The 18,521-nt window shown below is 40.1% G+C and overlaps 2 protein-coding genes across 6 annotated transcripts; both read right to left on the reverse strand.

Moving 5' to 3' along the window:
* Nucleotides 1-3,622: 3,622 nt before the first annotated feature.
* On the reverse strand, nucleotides 3,623-12,502 carry u2af2a (U2 small nuclear RNA auxiliary factor 2a). 4 transcript variants are annotated; one of them, XM_085471540.1, is made up of 12 exons: nucleotides 11,927-12,502; nucleotides 10,568-10,709; nucleotides 9,157-9,192; nucleotides 8,777-8,880; nucleotides 8,253-8,404; nucleotides 8,007-8,123; nucleotides 7,746-7,902; nucleotides 7,566-7,645; nucleotides 6,982-7,104; nucleotides 6,809-6,895; nucleotides 5,828-6,076; nucleotides 3,623-5,718 (listed from the first exon to the last, which is right to left on the reverse strand). In XM_085471540.1, the coding sequence occupies exons 1-12, from the start codon at nucleotides 11,973-11,975 to the stop codon at nucleotides 5,584-5,586; spliced, it is 1,431 nt and encodes a 476-aa protein (XP_085327666.1). In that variant the 5' UTR covers nucleotides 11,976-12,502; the 3' UTR covers nucleotides 3,623-5,583. The 4 variants fall into 4 exon arrangements, with proteins under 4 accessions (XP_085327666.1, XP_085327667.1, XP_085327669.1 ...); XM_085471541.1 differs by having other exon boundaries at nucleotides 7,764-7,902; nucleotides 11,927-12,501; XM_085471543.1 differs by lacking the exon at nucleotides 9,157-9,192 and having other exon boundaries at nucleotides 7,764-7,902.
* A 1,161-nt stretch (nucleotides 12,503-13,663) lies between these two features.
* Nucleotides 13,664-18,430, reverse strand: ccdc106a (coiled-coil domain containing 106a). 2 transcript variants are annotated; one of them, XM_085471545.1, is made up of 8 exons: nucleotides 18,302-18,430; nucleotides 17,791-17,878; nucleotides 17,603-17,701; nucleotides 17,263-17,484; nucleotides 16,998-17,054; nucleotides 16,606-16,884; nucleotides 16,318-16,482; nucleotides 13,664-15,619 (listed from the first exon to the last, which is right to left on the reverse strand). In XM_085471545.1, the coding sequence occupies exons 2-8, from the start codon at nucleotides 17,858-17,860 to the stop codon at nucleotides 15,303-15,305; spliced, it is 1,209 nt and encodes a 402-aa protein (XP_085327671.1). In that variant the 5' UTR covers nucleotides 17,861-17,878; nucleotides 18,302-18,430; the 3' UTR covers nucleotides 13,664-15,302. The 2 variants fall into 2 exon arrangements, with proteins under 2 accessions (XP_085327671.1, XP_085327670.1); XM_085471544.1 differs by having other exon boundaries at nucleotides 17,791-17,883; nucleotides 18,302-18,429.
* Between the last annotated feature and the right edge of the window lie 91 nt (nucleotides 18,431-18,521).

An 18,521-nucleotide genomic window follows, 5' to 3' on the forward strand; every position in this document is an offset into this window, starting at 1 on the left:
CAGCTACAGAAAATTCTTAGTTTCATGCTGCTAAGTAGTACTGACTAAGAGTATTTGCCCACTTGAAGCATCTGATGATTTTCCTACTACGAACAATCCTGCAAAAAGCTTTAAAACTCAATAATGAACTTGATAAAACAAAAAAAGGGACTGCAGAAGTATCCTGAGTATCCGGTAAGGGAAAGGGGGGACTTTTATATCTGTTCACCTGCTGGTTAACACAAATATATAATCAACCAATCACATGGCCAGTGAGCGGTAGTTCTCTGGGTGTCTCTGCGTTGTTGATGCCAGAGGTCAGAGGAGAACTGCCAGACTGTTTCGACCTGACAGGAAGGCAACAGTAAGTCAGATAAGTTCCCGTTACAATCAACATATGCAGAAAAGCATTTCTGATGGAACAACAGATCGGACCTTGAAGCAAATTCAATGTACCACTGTGTCACATAAAGAGATACAGGTTCCTTCTATTAGGTAGTAAATTGTTGTTAATCAATCTAATTTTTGAACAGATCAACGAGTAACTGATCTGATACGATGCTCTATGATATCTTCCTGGAGAAAAAGACACATTTTTATTAACAGCAGCTGTCAAGGCAGATGCCACTGAGACAGCAAAAGATAAACTGACCTTTTGGTATACGCCTGGAGATCACTGAGAGCGATGTGGACAGTTAGGAAAAAACCCTCAATCTTTTCAGGGGTAAGACTTAATAACTAGATTAAAGTAAAAAATTAATGTTCAGTCATACTGCTGGATGGCTTTTATTAAGATATATTAATGTATGTGTCTTGGTACACATTAACAGCTATACACCAAATCTATATGTGCACTTAAACTTTTAATAAGTGGTGCTGAAAGGTCTCGAGAGCCTTTTAACACCACAAGGGCAGGGTAGTTTCTCTTTTCCAGCATGCAAAGGATTTGTTTGACGTCACTCTTTCGACTGACCAATGCTGGGAACAATGGGAAAGTGCAAGAAAGTCAATGAAGTTATAAGAAGGAGAACTGCAGATTTAGAGAAGTTGTGAAGGTCTCTTGAAGCTATTTCCAAAAAAACATTCCAAGATCATCCATTATTTTAAACATGTAAATGTAAGTACAAGTAATTCAGGTATATCAGCACATTTCCACGGTCCAAATTCTTCATCTTCACCTCGAATCAACAGCAAGATGGCTGAAACTTGGACACTGTTGGGTCAATAATCAAAAGCATGTTCAGGAACAACCCGAACAAAAGCAAACCAAAAGTGGTTTTGAAAAGCAGGCTAACATTAGCTAATGCTAAACTAAGCCATGCTAATGGACTTACCAAAGCCCTGAACTCAACCCTATTGTATATTTGTGTATTTATGCTTAAAAGGTGTCTGTGCCAGGAAACCAACCAATTTTAATGAACTCTACCAATTCTGCCAAGTAGAGTAGTAAAATATCCAACCACAAAATGCGAGAAGCTTGTTGATGGATGTTGATGGAATTTACTAATAGACCAAATATTAATATGATGGATGTATATATCTGATGCCGTATATTCCCACCCGGGAAAAAGAACAGTTCAAAGTGGTCATTAAAAGCCCATAATTACCATAACATTGATGAATGAATGTATGTAAACTACAACTATAAATTCCCAAATTTCATCACCACCATTACCTTATACATTAATTCATGCATCCTGGGATAAGCTGCCTGCAGTCTTTGTGCAGTTTACATGTTCTGTTTAGTAACAGTTATGTTACTCTGTAGATTCATATTTTAAAGTTCCAGTTTCCTGCCCATTGACCCTTTTCTAAATGATAAACACTACAAATATGGCTTGTCTGCATTGCATTAATGTTTGATCTCTTCTATTGCAAATCATTGACATTTTTACACAGGTGGAAGAACATCAACAGGACACATTTCTACTAATGTTTTTGACATGTACGTATTATTAAGTTCTTTCTTGTGAGGTGTTTACTTCGTCTAACCTCCTGTGGATTAAATACAAACTGGATCATGTACTCAATGTGTCCATTCTATTCCACTGTTGCACTCTCCCACTGCTGCAGTGTTCTATCTTTTTGAATGAAGATCAATGGGGATGCACTGCCTAGAATGACAATGACCATCACCAGAGTCTTGCATCCGCCACTAGAGGGAGATAATGTATTAACAAGCCTTTACTGCAGCGTTAGGCCTGGGGAGGGCATACAATGCACTTGAGAGAGGGCTGCCAATAACATTCAGCGGCTTTCATGACAGACAGCCATCTCTAAAAGACTCAGGGTCAGCTCTCCATTTTTGCTCCAGTGGACATGGTTTCAACTGCATGAGAGAGCTGCTGATTTACCTTTGTCCTGAGGGAACTACTGGGTAGTGAGTGTTGCATCAGAGGCCCTGCTGCTGCTGGGTTTTGTGCAGTGAGGTGCAGCGATGCAGATAGAGATGGGTAGTATAGAGCTGACACAGGACATTATTGCATGACAGAGTGTAGTTGCTTTCCTGTAACCATTTTACATGAAATCCAGGCTGAATAAGACAATCCAGCTTTTGCTCTGCCTTACTCTTTGTACCTTGTGAGATGCAGAAAAATAAATGGGTTAATTGGAAGAACATAAATGACTTGGCTCAAAATAAGCCTGAATCTATCATCAAGATTGACATGATTCAGTTGGATTTTTTATATATATGAAAACTATATGCTCACGGTCACTTTATTAAGTACACCTGTTCTAATCACTCATGGCAGCAACTCAATGCATTTAAAGCTTGAGAACGTGGTCAGGATGACCTGCTGAAGTTGAAGCTGAGCATCAGAGGAATGGGAAGACAGGCAATCAGTCACTTGTTACAAGCGAGCTATGCAGAAGAGCATTTGTCAATGCAAAACACACAGAACGATGAAGCAGAAAAGCTATAGCAGCCGAAGAGCATGCTCCTCTCTGTTAGCTAAAAACAGGAAAATGAGGCTACAATTTACACCTAGATTGAACAATAGAAGACTGGAAAAACATTGTCTCGTCTGGATTTCTACTTCAACATTCGTTTGGTAGGATCAGAATTGGGCTTAAACATAAAAAAGATCCGGTCTTGTACAAGAGGTTCAGGCTGTCTGGGTGTGGTGTAATAGTGTGGGGATATTTTCTTGGCATACTTTGGACCCCTTAGAAGCAACTGAGCTTCAATTAAATGCCACAGTATTCCCAAATATTGTTGTCCATCCCTTTATATCTATTCACTTTTGATGACTTCTTCCAGCAGGTTGACACACCATGTCACAAAGCTCAAATCATCACAAACTGGCTGCTTGAACGCAACTATCAGGTCAGTATGAATCAAAATCTCTGAAGAATGCTTCAAGCATCTTGTTGAATCTATACCATGAAGAACTGAGGCAGTTGTGGCCCCTGTGTGTGACCAATGTTTATACTACTCTTACGTAAAAGTCAGTCTAGTGACTGTGAAATAGCACCATCATTTGGACATTACCAATAACTACAGTTTGATTAATTATGCTATCAGGTCAGTAAAGCTGACTGTAGCTCCAGTCTACTCCATCTCCATTATTAACTGTGCTACGGTGTGGTGAATGGATGTGGGCGTGCACAGGAAAAGGAAGCACAAAGGGAAGAAAAGCAGTCATGTAAATTCATGTTTTAATCAACATTTGAAAACAAACTGGACAAATGAAAGACTGCTTCTGCTTTTATAAACTATGTGTGGCTTTTAGGTTTTAAATCATTTAAGAAATCACATTTTTTTCCAGAGAAAAAGAAACTAAAAGACACTTAAAAAAAAAGAAAAGAAAAGCAGATTTTCAGAAAGTAAGGAGTAACATCTCTAAAGTGTTATCACTGACACAGTCTCTCTTTCAGCGCTGTAAAGCAAACCAAAGGATCAAATGAAAGCACAGTCTCAAGCCCATACAGTTTGAACATGTGGTCCTCAGAGGATACAGGGCAGAAGATGAGGGAGATGAGCGATAAGCAGATTGTGTCTACGTACACAGGGACTGTTTTCTATCAACCCAACAGCTGACCTCAGATTTAGTGAAATTACCAAATAGTTCAACAGCAGAAAAATGACTAACAGTGAACACTAAAATTTAAAAATCAGGTTACTTTATTTGTTTTCCCTAAATAATCTCCTCAAAGCCCCCAAATTTCTGAAGGAGATTGTAGTATTAGTTTTACTTTTAACTCTGATTTTAATTTTTTGAAAGACACATCTGGCATTTTGTGATTTTAGTTTCACTCTGCAGTACAACATGAGTCGTGGGTATTAGTCTCATGTTTATTTGGTCTTGTCAGAGGTGAGACGCTGCACAAACAAACAACTGGGTCCAACACATCTTACATCCCAAATCTGCTGGGAAACAAGGAAAAATGTGAGCTGGCTGAAGGACAAGACAGTAACATACATGAATATATAGACATCATTGGTAGAGGGGTAAGCCATATTTCTTTCAATAGCAAATTGACATGTAATAACATTAAGGCTTGTTGGTAAGGAAGAAATATATATCCCCCCATGAAATCCCCTCCCAATCTGTCTTTATTGTCTCTTAAACTAAATCAGGGCTGAACTGCTGAGACGAAACAATCTCACCTTTAAAATGCTGTTCACAAAAGATGGACGTGACAAAAGTTGCAAAAATTTGAACAAAAACAAGAAAGCGCATAATTAAAAAAAAAAAAATTCTCTTTTTTTTTGCAGTTTGTGTTATTCTAAGGGACTGAATGCAGGGTGATATTACAGCTGAAATCAGTGAAGCTACACACAGTATCAGAACAATTACAGTTGACATTCAGATAGAGTCCAATCAGACAACAGATTTTCTAGAGATCATCCTGAAGGGTGGGGGGCAGCAGTCTGATGAAAATGAAGGAACATAAGGAAAGGACAGAGTCCAGACAGGGGGTGGAGGAAAAAAATAATAATAAGAGTGTTCTTTTGCCTTTCTAATGATGACAGAAAAGCTGAAGTGGATGTTACAACTACTGTGTATCTACACTGGATGGTCAAATGAAAATGCCCTCCCATCTTCCTCTCCATCTCCCCAAAACCTCCCTGTCACATTTTTTTTTTTACCCCCCAACCAGAATCTTCCAGTAAGTGCCCTACCGCGGCTCCTTCCTAATGTACTTAAAACAGGCTAACTCCATTTAAATACAAACCTTAAAGTGTGGCACCCCCCCTCCCACCCAGAAATGACATCCCTGTCTCACAAAGTATAAAAAATGTTCGCCCAACCCCTGGACCTATTATTACACACTTTTTTTTTCTCAAAAATCTTTAACTTGCCCACCCACCCAGCTACACCACTAGCAACCAAACCTAGCCCCCTTTTATTATGTACTGAAAACAAACCCCATAAATTCTCCTCCTCCATTTCCAATTCTGTCTTAACTGCTGAATATTTCGTGAAGATCTCCAATGATAATCTGGATATCACCACTGCCAAACAAATAATACTCCCAGATCGACCTGCAACGTTGCGCTACACACACACAAAATAAAAAAAAAAAATCACTTTGGGGGCTGATTTGGAAACTGGCAGTGCACACCCTCCCCATTCCCCTCTTCTCGTCATGCGCCCTCTACCAGAAATCCCGGCGGTGATAGGCGTCTGGATCGCAGTATTTGGTCACCACCACCCTGTTGGCAAACTTCCTGCCTGTCAGCCCCTGCATGGCCTTCTGGGAGTCAAAAACTGATGTGAACTCCACAAAGATCTGAAATTTTTTTAAAAAGATTAAAAAAAAAAATTTAAAAAAAAAGCAGTGAGGGCTTGTAACATCTCACAGCATTGTTTACCACAAGTCAAATGTAAACGGCTCCTACCTTGCCGGTTCCAGGCACTTCCAGGCCATCGACAGGTCGAGGTATCTCAATGCTTTTAACTTGGCCGTACTTGCTGCACTCATCCCTGACGTCCTCCACAATCTCCTCGTACTCTTCGTCATCCAACAGCTCTTCAGGGGCCACCATGTTCATCAGGCACAACACCTCCGTGGGCAGACCGCCCATCTGAGTCACGGAGCTGTTCAGACCTGGCACCTGCAGCGTCACTGGAGTCTGGTTTATACTCGACTGGAAGGAGACACACAAAGGTTAGATGAGGCATTTTATAGCACAGCTTTCTCTACATTTTACAGTAAACTGTATAAAGCCAACAATTTAATATTCTTTACATCCATTTTCACAGCTAAAAAAACAAAACAAAACAAAAAAAAAACAAAAAAAAACAAAACTACTGGCCACTGCCACCCACCAGACAAACAATCTCAGTCCAGCTTAAACTCAGTTTGGTCTCCAATCACCGTTTTCGTAAGTGTGGTTGCAGCTTTAACCCTAGGTAGTGTCGGCTGCTGGTTCATAAAATATTGAGAAAATGTGTTTTCGGGTGAACACGTTTTAACTGATTTCATGCAGAGCTTCAGTCAGCAGTATTTCATTGGCCATAGCCGATTAGTAATAAATACGATCTGTTTCATATTTTATTATTATTGTACCGTATCCAATTGAATCCGAATGGATGTACTACACAGAGATTAGTTCAGGCAGTGATAAGGAAAGTGCTGCTACATGCATTTTTCCTGCTTTTATTATAAAATAATAATTATAAAATAATAATAAAAGCAGGGGGAGGCAACTAAAAATGTACTACATTTAGATGTGCACTTGTAAATGGTTAAATTTAAGAGTAACTTCATGAATTGCTGGAGAAGAGTGGCCAAACAATCTTTATGCATTTTACACTCTCTAAAAGAGCATCGATCCTCCCACCACCCGCTGTCATCTGTCCAGCTCCTGGACACTTACCAGAGTTGCGTTCTTCGATCCCACACTGGCTCTTTGCACCAGAAGCTTCTTGTCTCCCAGCTGCATGCCGTTCAGTCCAGCAATAGCCTATAATGACATAACAACGTTGAAAACCATGCCTTCAAAAACTCATACTACAGAGATAGCATTGTATATTCTGTTGGACTGGTTACCTGGTCATTAAGGTTGACATCAACATATTCACAAAAGGCATATCCTTTGGATAGGCCTGTGGCGCTGTCCTTCACCAGGTTAAAAGCCTTCAGAGGGCCAAATGACGTCAACAGCTCTTTCACCTAGCACACATGATGCATAAAGGTCACTGCAAGGCATTTCCAATGGTTTCCAACAGGTCTCATGAACACCAGACACTCCCAACATGACACCACTGTTCAAGATGTGTTACTGGGTAACATGACAGCAAACATAAAAAGAATAACACAATGCTCCTTCTCTTTCGCTTCTTCCAACAGTAAGTATAGTGTCTCTATGTTTCAATACTAGTGGAAATTATATGCCGATGTATGCACATTTTTTTTTCAGAAAAGCACAAGAAAGAACAGAGTACACTCTGGGGTTCTTTAACCTTTAGTCATGTGAGAAATACAGGACTCAAAGTATAACAGAATGCAATGTAGTGTTGTTTGGGCCATTTTGCAAGGTGAGTGTGTAAGTGTATTGTGCAGAACAATTGATACTGAATAAGCTGTACTGCACTTATAAGAAAATATGAGCTGTTTAAGGCACAAACACTGACCTGGTCATCATTCAGGTAGTTAGGCAAGCCACCAATGAAGAGCTTGTGAGCAGAGTCTGGGACTACTGTGGACACCACACCTGCAGGAGCAGCAACAGACAGAAACATTAATGGAGAAATTGAGTTCACACAGATTACAATTTGCTGAGAATTGTGCCAGAAGTAATTAGAGTTAAAAACCATTAATTGTCTGTATACCAGGCACATAGACACTGGGGTTCTCGCTCATGCCGGGCAGGGGCTGGTAATCGTGGGGACGGCGAATCTTAAGACTCTGGCCTTGAAAGATGATGCCATCAAAGGCCATTGCCTGTGTTGTTTCATCCACAGAACGGAACTACACAAGACAAAAGATGGCTGACTTCAAAACTGCGTATTTTAATAAGGTTTTAGTATTATACCAAGAGAGAACAATCAGTGTTCATGGGAAAATTGACTCACCTCAAGGAAGGCAAAGTTCTTATCCTGATTGATCTGTACTGCAAGAACGGGATTGCCGGGGGCCTGAGTAAGACCACCCAAACGCATCTGGGCATTAAAGAAGTCCATCATTGACTCCTAAACATAAGGGAGGGGAAAAAATAATAGATTGTGTTAATTTGCACAATAACAACCAAACACAAGTATAAATTACTGCAGGATGTTTATAGGGCAGGAGCCAAAGTCAAATGCTGTCCTGTTACTCACCTCTGTGATACCAAAGGGGATATTGCCCACATAGAGCCGACGAGCCTGTCGGGTCATCTGGCTACCCACTACAGGTACTGGGGTTGGAGTAACAGCCAGGCCATCTGGAGTCATGGTCGGCAGGAGGGCTGTAGCTGGGATCTGGCCTGCAGCTGGAGCGTGAAGACAGGAAATATTTAACAACCTCATTCTGTTGTTTCAATAAAGCCATGTGGCAGATTAATACGCACATAAACGTGGAACTATTATGCTCATTTCTATTCTTCATATTTTGCATTTTTGGACTCCATTAATCATTTTTCATCTTAAGCTGGGCCTTGGTATAGCCCCTTAGTTCTACTATGTTTCTGTTAAGGGTGAAAACGAGTAATTTTACACACACTGACTATGTTTAAAATATGATGGGAAAATAAGGAAGAGCATAATAGATCCACTTTAAAGGTGTCTTTCATTCAAGTAAGGCAGAATCAAATATTGTAGTAAACATATAAATAGATGAGACGAGAAGGAAAATGGATGGTTACCTTGCATGGCTTTGTACTGCATGGGAGTGATGTGTTCAAAACCAGGTGGAGGGACATCCCAGTACTTCTTCACCTTCTTCTTCTTCTCACGGTGGGGAGAACGGCTGTTTGAGGAACACACAATCATCATGTAACATATCTCTCATTAGCTCACACTGGACTACTACAGGAAACGATGGTTTGATTTCAGAAATGAACAAAACAGACTACATTTCAATCACAACACTGTAAAACTCATGTTAAAGATGATAAAAGGGATAGAAAACCCTCATCCAGGCAGTTATTTACATACTAAACGGTAGACAGAATCTAAGAAGATAATTAAAATCCAGTTGCTGCAGTAATGCACAAACCAGCTTTGTGTTAGTTTGCTGTATTACCTTCCAGCATTGTCCTGGGGGAAGCTGGATGGTGAGCTGAAATGACATCGGAAGGGTTTCACATTTCTCTCAAATAATAAACACATTAACCAACATTTCCACTTGACAAAATTAGAGCTTCCATTTTGAATACAAGTCAGTCACTAAGTGAGCCTCACAGCTGGCACGAATTCAAACTATTAATGAGGCAATGAAAGCATAAATTACATCGTTAAAAATTGAGGAGCCAGATATTACATCTTTTTAACTACTCACACTGCATATCTGCAAGTAACGCGTTTTATACTGGTACCGAGAAAGAAAAGAGTCAAGCAGCAGTCAAGCAAAGAGGTCACATTCACAGCCAATAAGAAGCAGGAAACTGGAAAACTTTGCAGAAGTCCGCAAGAGAGTGAACATAATGAAGCAGTCACAAAGGAGATGTGTGACTTCAAATGAGAAGTTATTGTATATAAATGCAATCCAAAGGTGAAAGTGAAGGAAAGACTGGCTAATCGTGAGCATAAACACATACGGTTATGTGTTGCCCCGTCAACAGGCAAGCTTTCATCTCTTTGGTATCAAAGATGATGTTCTTAGAAGAACGGACAATTTTCCCACAGCAAGAAGCTTAACGAGATTTGATCAAAGACTGCAGATCAGGCTTGTCACGAGAAAAAGTGGGAGCACATTTCAGAGACACCCGATATTATGCAACTTCAGAGTGAATATGCAAATAATCTACGTTTCAGAAAAGATTCTTTCTGGAGTTTTATTAATAGACCTGAAATTCTTTTTAAAAAACAGTTTTGACTCTTGATATTCTGCATGATGAGTTCCACAGTCGACAGGAAGTGGCAGAAGCTCATTGCCTAAGCTAGTTTTTAGTTCTGATTAATGTGTTTAAGTGCATTTGTTGTCCTGAACAGCAACACAATATGCTATTAAGACAGAAAAACCAAACAAACAAACAAAAGAAAAAGAACAGATGACAGCAAAAGCCAGGAAGGAGAGGGCTGCATTTTGCAAACATAACAAATTTTTATAGTGTCAGTTTTTTGTGCGCATGTGCTTGAGTTTGGAATTTGCAGCCACCTACTGTGCGGCACGATGTCAGTGCAAAGTCGAGGGTGTTTAGACAAGCTGGTGTTTCAACACATTTGTATTGCATATATATAGGGCAATTTAAAACTTCAAAAATTTAGTGTTTACATGTTTGTGAGATCCAAGTTTACTTGGACTCACAAGTAGCTTTCATCATTGTACTAAGAAGGTGTCCAGAGGTTAATATAATCTGATCTATTCTTTGCAGATGCTTTATTTTCGGCCAGTGTGATGACTATACAATGTACACTACATTCCAGTATAGTGGGGCGATTCTTGATGCAACACAGTAGCTTTGACTGCTTGTTGGCCCAGATGTGGTACTAACCTGCGTCTGTGTCTCCGCTCCTTACTGTCTCCACGGCGGTCTCTGCTGCGTCTGTCCCTGTCTCTGCTCCTCCTCTTCCTCTCTCTGCTGCGACTGCGGGACGAGGACCGACGGTGGTGGCGGTTCTCTTTGTCCCTTTCAGCTGTAGGAATTAAATATTAAGTGTTTAATAACTCGCATGACTGCACATAAATGGGATACATAGCTAGCTGGGGATATACACCAATTAGCCACAGCATTAAAACCAGTGAGAGGTGACACTTAACACTGATCATCTTGTGGATGTTTAATTGAAATGTACAATCCACATCCAACTACACCTCGTTCCCACTGCCTTGCACTCCTAGATAGCAAAAGAAAAAAAAAAACTGCAAGGGCCATGAAGAATGGCTCAAAGGATTAACACAGCCTCAAAACTGCATCATAACAATTTGAAAGAGTATTTGTAGGATCCATTCAGACAAGCTGGATACAGAATATCCACTCACAACCTACAAGACCCAAAAAGATCCACTGCTCCCTGTCTATGGTTGAACAAAAAGCCCATGTCCATAGGCCACAAGGTATTTCTGAAGCCCTATGGAGACCACACAATATTAGTCCTGTGTACCGTATGGGTGTACACATAGCTTAATTTACAGATTGGTAAAATAAACCAAATAAACTTTACATAGACATAAGACCATAAGCCTTGTAGTGCTATACAGCAGGATATTTGAAATTATAAGGAAATGCTAAAGTGGTTACGTTAGCATTTTATAAATAAATACTGGTTATGGTAGCATTTTAAAAACAAGACCACAGCTTTTATAGATTAATAACGTGAATAACAGCTCGTAGAATTTAATAAACCCCATCCACTACACGGATGCAGCTCATAGTGTGCGTGTATCTATACAAATCTACCTTGAAAACAGTCTGTGTCGGATAAGTTTTTTTTTAACTGGTACAGTTACTGGTTGTGTGTCGAAAAGTTAGAGGCAATAATCTAGTAGTAATAGTAATCTGGATTAGAAACGTTCAGTGCACGCAACAGCTGCAAAGAATGAATGCTAGCTGCACCAATTATTCAGTCAGCTGGTCTTGACTCATGATATAAACTTACAATGCTTTAAAGAAACAGTAACCTTTATTTAGTTTGTATTTGGTTACCGGTAAACTTACAGAAAAGTCGGAAAAATGCTCATCCAACAGAATAAAATGACGAGCAATATTCCCGTAAAACTGTAGGCTAGTAATTTGCTAATACTGTTCCAGTAAATAGACATGGCCACAGTAGGATACACTGATGGCGGCCTGTACAAACAAAGGCACCATTGGCGTTTCTAAATGCTGATGCAAAAAGAAAAAGTGATTTACCTTGTTTGTTTTCAGATAACTGTCTTTCGAATTCGTCGAAGTCCGACATCTCTCTGCTGAAGCCTGCTACGCTTTCGGAGATTGCGTTGCTCAGTTGGCGGTGGCTAGCTTAAGCTAGCAACAAAGTGAACAACACTTTTAAAAACAAGTGTCTTGCAGATGCAGCTCCGGAAAGTTAGCCTCGACTAGTAGCTTACCTAACGACAGATTTATCGAAAATGTTTAACTAGAACATATATTAGCGGCAAAGTATTTGTTTACAACGTAACAGCAGAATCATTGATAAAGAAAACGTGTTCGCATGGGTTAGCCTGCTAACGTTAGCTAACTAGCTTGTAGCAAAGTCCAGAAGAATAGTGGGCCCGTGGCTCCTAGCTAGCTACCAACGCCGAATGAATGAGCTTCTTTTCGGAGCCCAAAGCGGATCCGGGGAGTTAATGATCCACGGGAGCCAGTTGTTCGGCTTTACAAGACAAATATATGCGCTTTCAAATATTTCGAAGCTAGAGAAAACAATTAAGACTTCGGTATGCCCGCTTTTTTTGCTCCGTCTCCCTGGAGCTCCGTGACACAGGAAGTTGATGAATGCCTTGTTTCCGGTGAGTGAGAAAGAAGAGACGCTCCGGTGTCCGTTTTCGCTTGTTTTTTATTCTTTTCCCATCAGAGTTAATTTATCTGCTAAGGACATGCTGAGTCCCAAAGTGTCAAAGTTTTATTTTGTAGTTCAAGTGAAGATGAAACCTTTAACTTAAACTGCTTTTTTTTTTTTTTTTTTTACTTCTTCCTTAGGGGTCGCCACAGGCCTCCATATCACTCTCTCTTCTTACCTTCAACATCAGCCCAACACTTGAAATAATCCCACCCACACTCTGAACCCATCTGTCACTCCTACTGCAAACCTGACTGCTGTCTTGTCTTCTGGCTCAGGGCCTGGACAACTTGCTGTAATTACTGAAATCATGAATTCTACCAAAAAATCCTGAAGCAAAACATTCTGTCCATAAGTTGTGGCCTGAGGCTTACTTGGGTTATGGAGCAGGGCAATGATCTGAAACACACCAGTAAGTCCACCTCTAAAAAAGTTTTGGAGTGGCCTATTTAAAGTCTGGATTTAAATGTGATTGAGATGCTTTGGTATGACCTTAAACAAGTCATTTCTGCTGCAAAACTTTCCAAGGTGTCTGAATTAAAACAATTTGGCAAACAACAGTGGGCCAAAATTCCTCCACAGCGATGTGAATGAGTCAGTGCCAGTTATTGCAAACACTTGATTGCAGTTCTTTTTTCCCCTTAATAAATGAAATGTTGTATTTACTTGGGTTGTCTTTGGCTAGTATTAAAACATTTTTAATGATCTAAAACACGCAAGTCTGACAAATGTGCAAAAAACTAAGAACCGAAGAAGAGGGAAACACTTTTTCACAGCACTGTGAGCTTTGACAATCACACTCACCCGTTTTCACCCATTTAAACATCAATTTGGAACTTTTTGGACTGACATGTTGGACAGTATCAAAGCAGTAAAAATGAGGAAATATCTTTGGAAAAATTATCCTCCATCCCTTCAGTCAAATCTCTGAGACATAGAAGCTGGTCTGGTATCTGGTGGTACCACAATAACTTACTAAGACATTTTATCACCTATTTATTGTAACCTGACGTCTCCTCACATCTTACCCAGCACCAGCAATGCAACAAATCCATTAAAGTAGAAATAAAATTAGAAGTTCGCACTACTTATCAGAAATGAAATCTTTTAATTAGTATTATGTTTTAACAGTAGAGTTCATGAGTCATAAACAGTGGAGCTGTGCAATTTTACAGACAAATAAATCTACATTTTCGTATGAAATCTATGCTGTAATGAATTCTGAGTCTTACTATACATTAGGTGAATAATACGTTACATTATTTAAACACTGCACACTGGTATGACCTTTAAAAGGCTCTGCAGCAGATTCACTGTCTGCTCTTTAGCTCCACAACCAAACACTAAAATGGCTTGAGTTCCACAAATTGGAGTACTTATCACTGTTAGGAAAACAGGTTATTGAGATATGAGGTCACAGTATTCCACTGTAACTTAGTCTGTTTTATTCTAACAGAACTTACTGTCTCACTTCACTGGAACACACACTATACATTACTGTACATTATAGTCAATGTGTGTGCCACTTTGAAATGTAAAAGATCCCTATAAACTACAGCTCACTGAAGATCTCTTTAACATGCACTTGCAGCGGCATCGAGAAAGCATTGAGAAGGAATAAAACATCTTTTGTCATCATGAGAAAGCTGCTTTTGCTAAAGTTGTAAGTGACACTGTAAAAATGTTTCACAATTTTTCACAAGGAACCAAAAGTTACACAATGTTACAGAAAACCAGTATAGTAATAATCATTTTAAAGGCTCCAAAACCGTATTTTACAAAAATGTGTTAGTGTCACAATGCATTACAGAAGCCTCGGTATCAGAAGCATAAGAAATGACATCTACTGTAATTTAGTGCAGGTCATGTACAAAAAAGGATTAGTGCACTCCTCAGTGAAACAACAGAGTAATGCAGACACAAGAGCAGCTGGAAGTCATATTACTATTATTACTAACCCTTAAGCAACCAAGATATTTTAATGACTAACATGACAGAGTGGTCATTTATGACCCTATTATTGATGTTTACCATACCTAAGCGGTTTAGATATTCTAATTTGTTCCAAGGTCAGATCCACCAAAGCTTTATGCCATAGTTGGCTGGTTTAGAAGGAATGCATTGCCTGAAACTCCACCTGCCTCTGAAATCTACCAAGTGTTCATTCATGCTGCAAAATGATCTTGACAGTAAAACACTGAACCCGTAACCTCTAGCTGATTCAGATTTTGTAAACAGAAAAGGAAACAACAGTGCAGCTCTGCACAATAAAGGCTGAGCCCTAAATGAGGTAAGCTAAAGACGCTCATTTAAGTACTGAAAAAAGCAGTCTCCTCTATAATCCTGGTAAAGACACATTGTTTTTCACCAAATCTGGATCACACAGACATACCCTCCTGGCCTCAACAACAGAAGCGTGTTTTTTTTCTTTCTGTCTGCAGCAGGCACCCCACATCCTCAATACCCACTGCAGTGAAGATTTGTCGAAGGACAAACAACAAACGTGTAGGATGTTTGTAAAAGTAACACGTGAAGGGTTTGTCCCAGGTTACATGGCCACAACCAGATTGCTGAGATAGCAAAATAATAATAAATAATAACAATAAAATGATCTTAATATTGTTTCTTGGGAGTGAGCTAGCCAGCAGAACCTAACTGCCTTTCCTTTTACTACTCAAACCACAGTTGTTGTTTAGAGAGATCTCCCATTATTCTCTCTTTCTTTCCTTAGTGTCTGAACCTGTAGGAGATGGGCAGAAGCAGGTTATTCTTCTTCAGGGCTTGGACTCTGTTAAGTGTCTCTTCATCCAGGGCAGTGTAGCAGCGCCGGGCATAATCCAGCAGCTTCTCCTTGGATGGATCGAACTCCCCCACCTCTGCCACCTTCTCTGGGGCGACTAGCAGCAGCTCAGCAATGGGCGTGGTAGACGCCACTGTGTTGCGGTCAACGCCATGAATTTGGAAGGCTTTGGACATATTTTTTAGTCGCTGGTATGTAAGTAGGATCTTCTTGTAACGGAAAAGCACTCCAGCAGCATCTTTCACTGAAGAAGAAAAACACACAGGTGAGTCAGCTACAATCTCATGAGCATTGTGGTAACTCATGACCATAGTATGTAAAAGACAGATTAAACAGCCAGGATGTAACACAGCGGTTTGTGAAATACTATTTTTAACCATTAACTTGACATTTTTGTGGCCAGATGTCACAAATCTGACTGAGAAAGAGAGGGCAGTGCACACTCACACCACAGGTAGCGACTTGTACGTCAAAAGGCATCCACACACTAAATCATAACTACATTTTATCATCTATTGTATTTTAAATGGGACCACATTTTACAGAATTAACCTAATGCTGTATTAAACAAGATTAGAAACTAACGATTGAAACTATCAGCTCATCAGGAATCAAGTGTATTCTTTTTATGGGTTAAATTTTTTCAACCAGGAGTTGCAGCCTGCTGGTCATTAGAAAGAACACAGGTTTAAGACACCCAGTATCGTAGTCCCTCGGTCTTGGACCCAAGGCTTTTGTGATTTGCTATCAGTTTTGTGATTTGTTGCACTTCATGTTGTGTGTTTTGTTGTTTTAATCACCTCTTGGTTTCAGTTAGTTTGCTCCTGCTCTGCTCTGTCTTTATGTTTTGTTAATCAGTCAACAACACCCAAAAGCCATGTCCAGCTTTTATATACAGTCAGTATTAAGGACACTGCAATGTTGAGATTTTCCCTTCCTCACCTCTTTGTCGCTCTCTTGGAGGTCTGAAGACCCGCCTTCTTTTTAACTGTCTGTTGCTGTTAATGGCGTCTGACATCACATCTTCCCCTGATATCATTTCCTCCTCCTCAATGTATCTATCCTGCTCAAGATACTCATCTGATTCTCCCAATAGTGAAAGGGAATCTGACGAGACAAAAATGTTCTATTTAACTAAACCCAATAGTTAAAAGACAACATGTATAAAGCACTGATTGCATTCAGTTAATTACGGTGATTCAAAGCTTTATGCCGTGTCATGTATATTACCTGGACCTACGTTGCTATGCCCACTCATTTCATTCATGGATGACCTTGCAGCACTGCTACTGTTGCCACTGCTGCCACTGGCTGTACTGGAAGTACTATGGCTATGGCCTTGCAGAATGGCTTGGGATTGTGTGGAGTTGAAGAGAGCATTCATAGATGCAAGCTGATTGGTCAATGGACTGGACACGTGGTTTTTCGAAGTCACCATAGTTGGAGGACCAGGCCTTCGCTGCATAAAGTGACGTGAGGGGAAATGCTGAGAGTCGGTCTTCTGTTGTTCTACAAAAAGAAGGAAACCTGAGAATCTGCAAGCTAAGCCCAAATATATGAAATAAAGTATAACATTAACAGGCTGTTTGGGTATGTCTAATTATGACTTTTCAAATTTTTACCAGCAGGACGATCTTCCTCTCTTCTTGCCCTCCAGTTAAATCGTCTTGATTCATATCCTTAAGAGAAAAAAATAACAAGAGATAAAAAATTATTTTTGATTCTAATAGACTTGCTAAAAAATCAGTTTCTCGTTGACCAACTAACATTAATGAACCCATCTTCTCCCCCAGTGACAGATAGGATAGCTGCCAGTCCCCTACATGGATTAACCACGGGTAAAACTGTTGGATGTGTTATTAACTCACACCTGCCCCCTGTCCTCACCATTACTGTATTGGCTCTGACTCTGCTCCTGTCCATGGCTCTTTGTGGAAAAGATGAAGCGGTCCAGCTGGCAACGGAGAAAGTCCCTCTCCTCTTCCAAGTCCTCAATTCTTTTCTGAAGCCAAGAGTTTTTCTCTAGAGAGATCTGCAGCTGGGTCCGCAGGTTGGTGATCACCATGTAGGAATTGTTGACTGGAGATGGTCCAGCAGATGACGGTGACTCTGAAGAGTATCGATGGATAGTTAGTCTGGCCAATAACTAATAATGCACATCAACAGATTGTGTGTATGGAATTAAGTTATTGTAGAGTAGATTTAAAGTATTGATGCGGATGTTCACCATCAAAATTTTGATCACTCTGGTTAAAAAATCCCTGCTGCTCAAAGTTGCCCTCCTCATAGGGGATGGAAATTTCATAGGCGTCCTCATTTTTTGGCGCTGAGAAGAGACAACGTAAACAAATTAATTATCATGCTTGACCCAAAGACAGGACGGCCATATGTGCTGGGACCACTTCGAAATCTTACTCTGCAGGTGGAGTGAGCCTGCGTGGCTCTTGGATGTGGACGCAGCATCATTCCTGTTTCCGTCCTCCATCTCACACCACAGACAAACCTTTGCTTGGTGCACAGTTTAAAAGGTGTCTTCAGTGACTTTGTTACATTTAGCGATGATGTGCTCACATTTATCTAAACAGCTACAGCTCACCGGAAACCTTTCACAACGTGGGGGTGTTGTGCTTTATGCATACGCAGTGAGCCTACAAAGCATAGCTAATTTTATCACACAGCTCTCTCCCATGCAATTAGAAATTAAAACAGTGAAACTGATTGTATTACTCAAACATAAGTTTGTAGCGCCCTGCTACGGCGCTCAGAAGAGAGCCCTATGTTAGCGTCCTGTAATATTAGCACAAAAAATTAGCTACAATATAAAATTACAATCCATTTCTTTCTGCACCCTCAAGTTTAATGATTTCACTCTCACATTGTTAAAATCCCCGAGTTACGAATATCATCTGCAGAAACTGTTACATACCACTTTATGTTTGTAATAACTTAGTCTTGCACATGTAATAAGACGTTATAACTCCGTCATATCTCCATTTCACCAGTTCGTCGGCTAGCTAACAAGCTAACAATAACAATTATCGGGGGGTTTTTTTCTACCGAGACTCTGACGTCACTTCCGGATGACCGCCCGCTGCAGATACTTTTATTTTAGGAAAAGTGTTGGGGTTTTTTGAACGACGGTATTT

Source organism: Copadichromis virginalis, linkage group LG11 (assembly GCF_057382275.1).
Source record: "Copadichromis virginalis isolate Kocher_CV1m ecotype Utaka linkage group LG11, C_Virginalis_male_GT1.1, whole genome shotgun sequence".
In the NCBI taxonomy this organism is placed as follows: Eukaryota; Metazoa; Chordata; class Actinopteri; order Cichliformes; family Cichlidae; genus Copadichromis; species Copadichromis virginalis.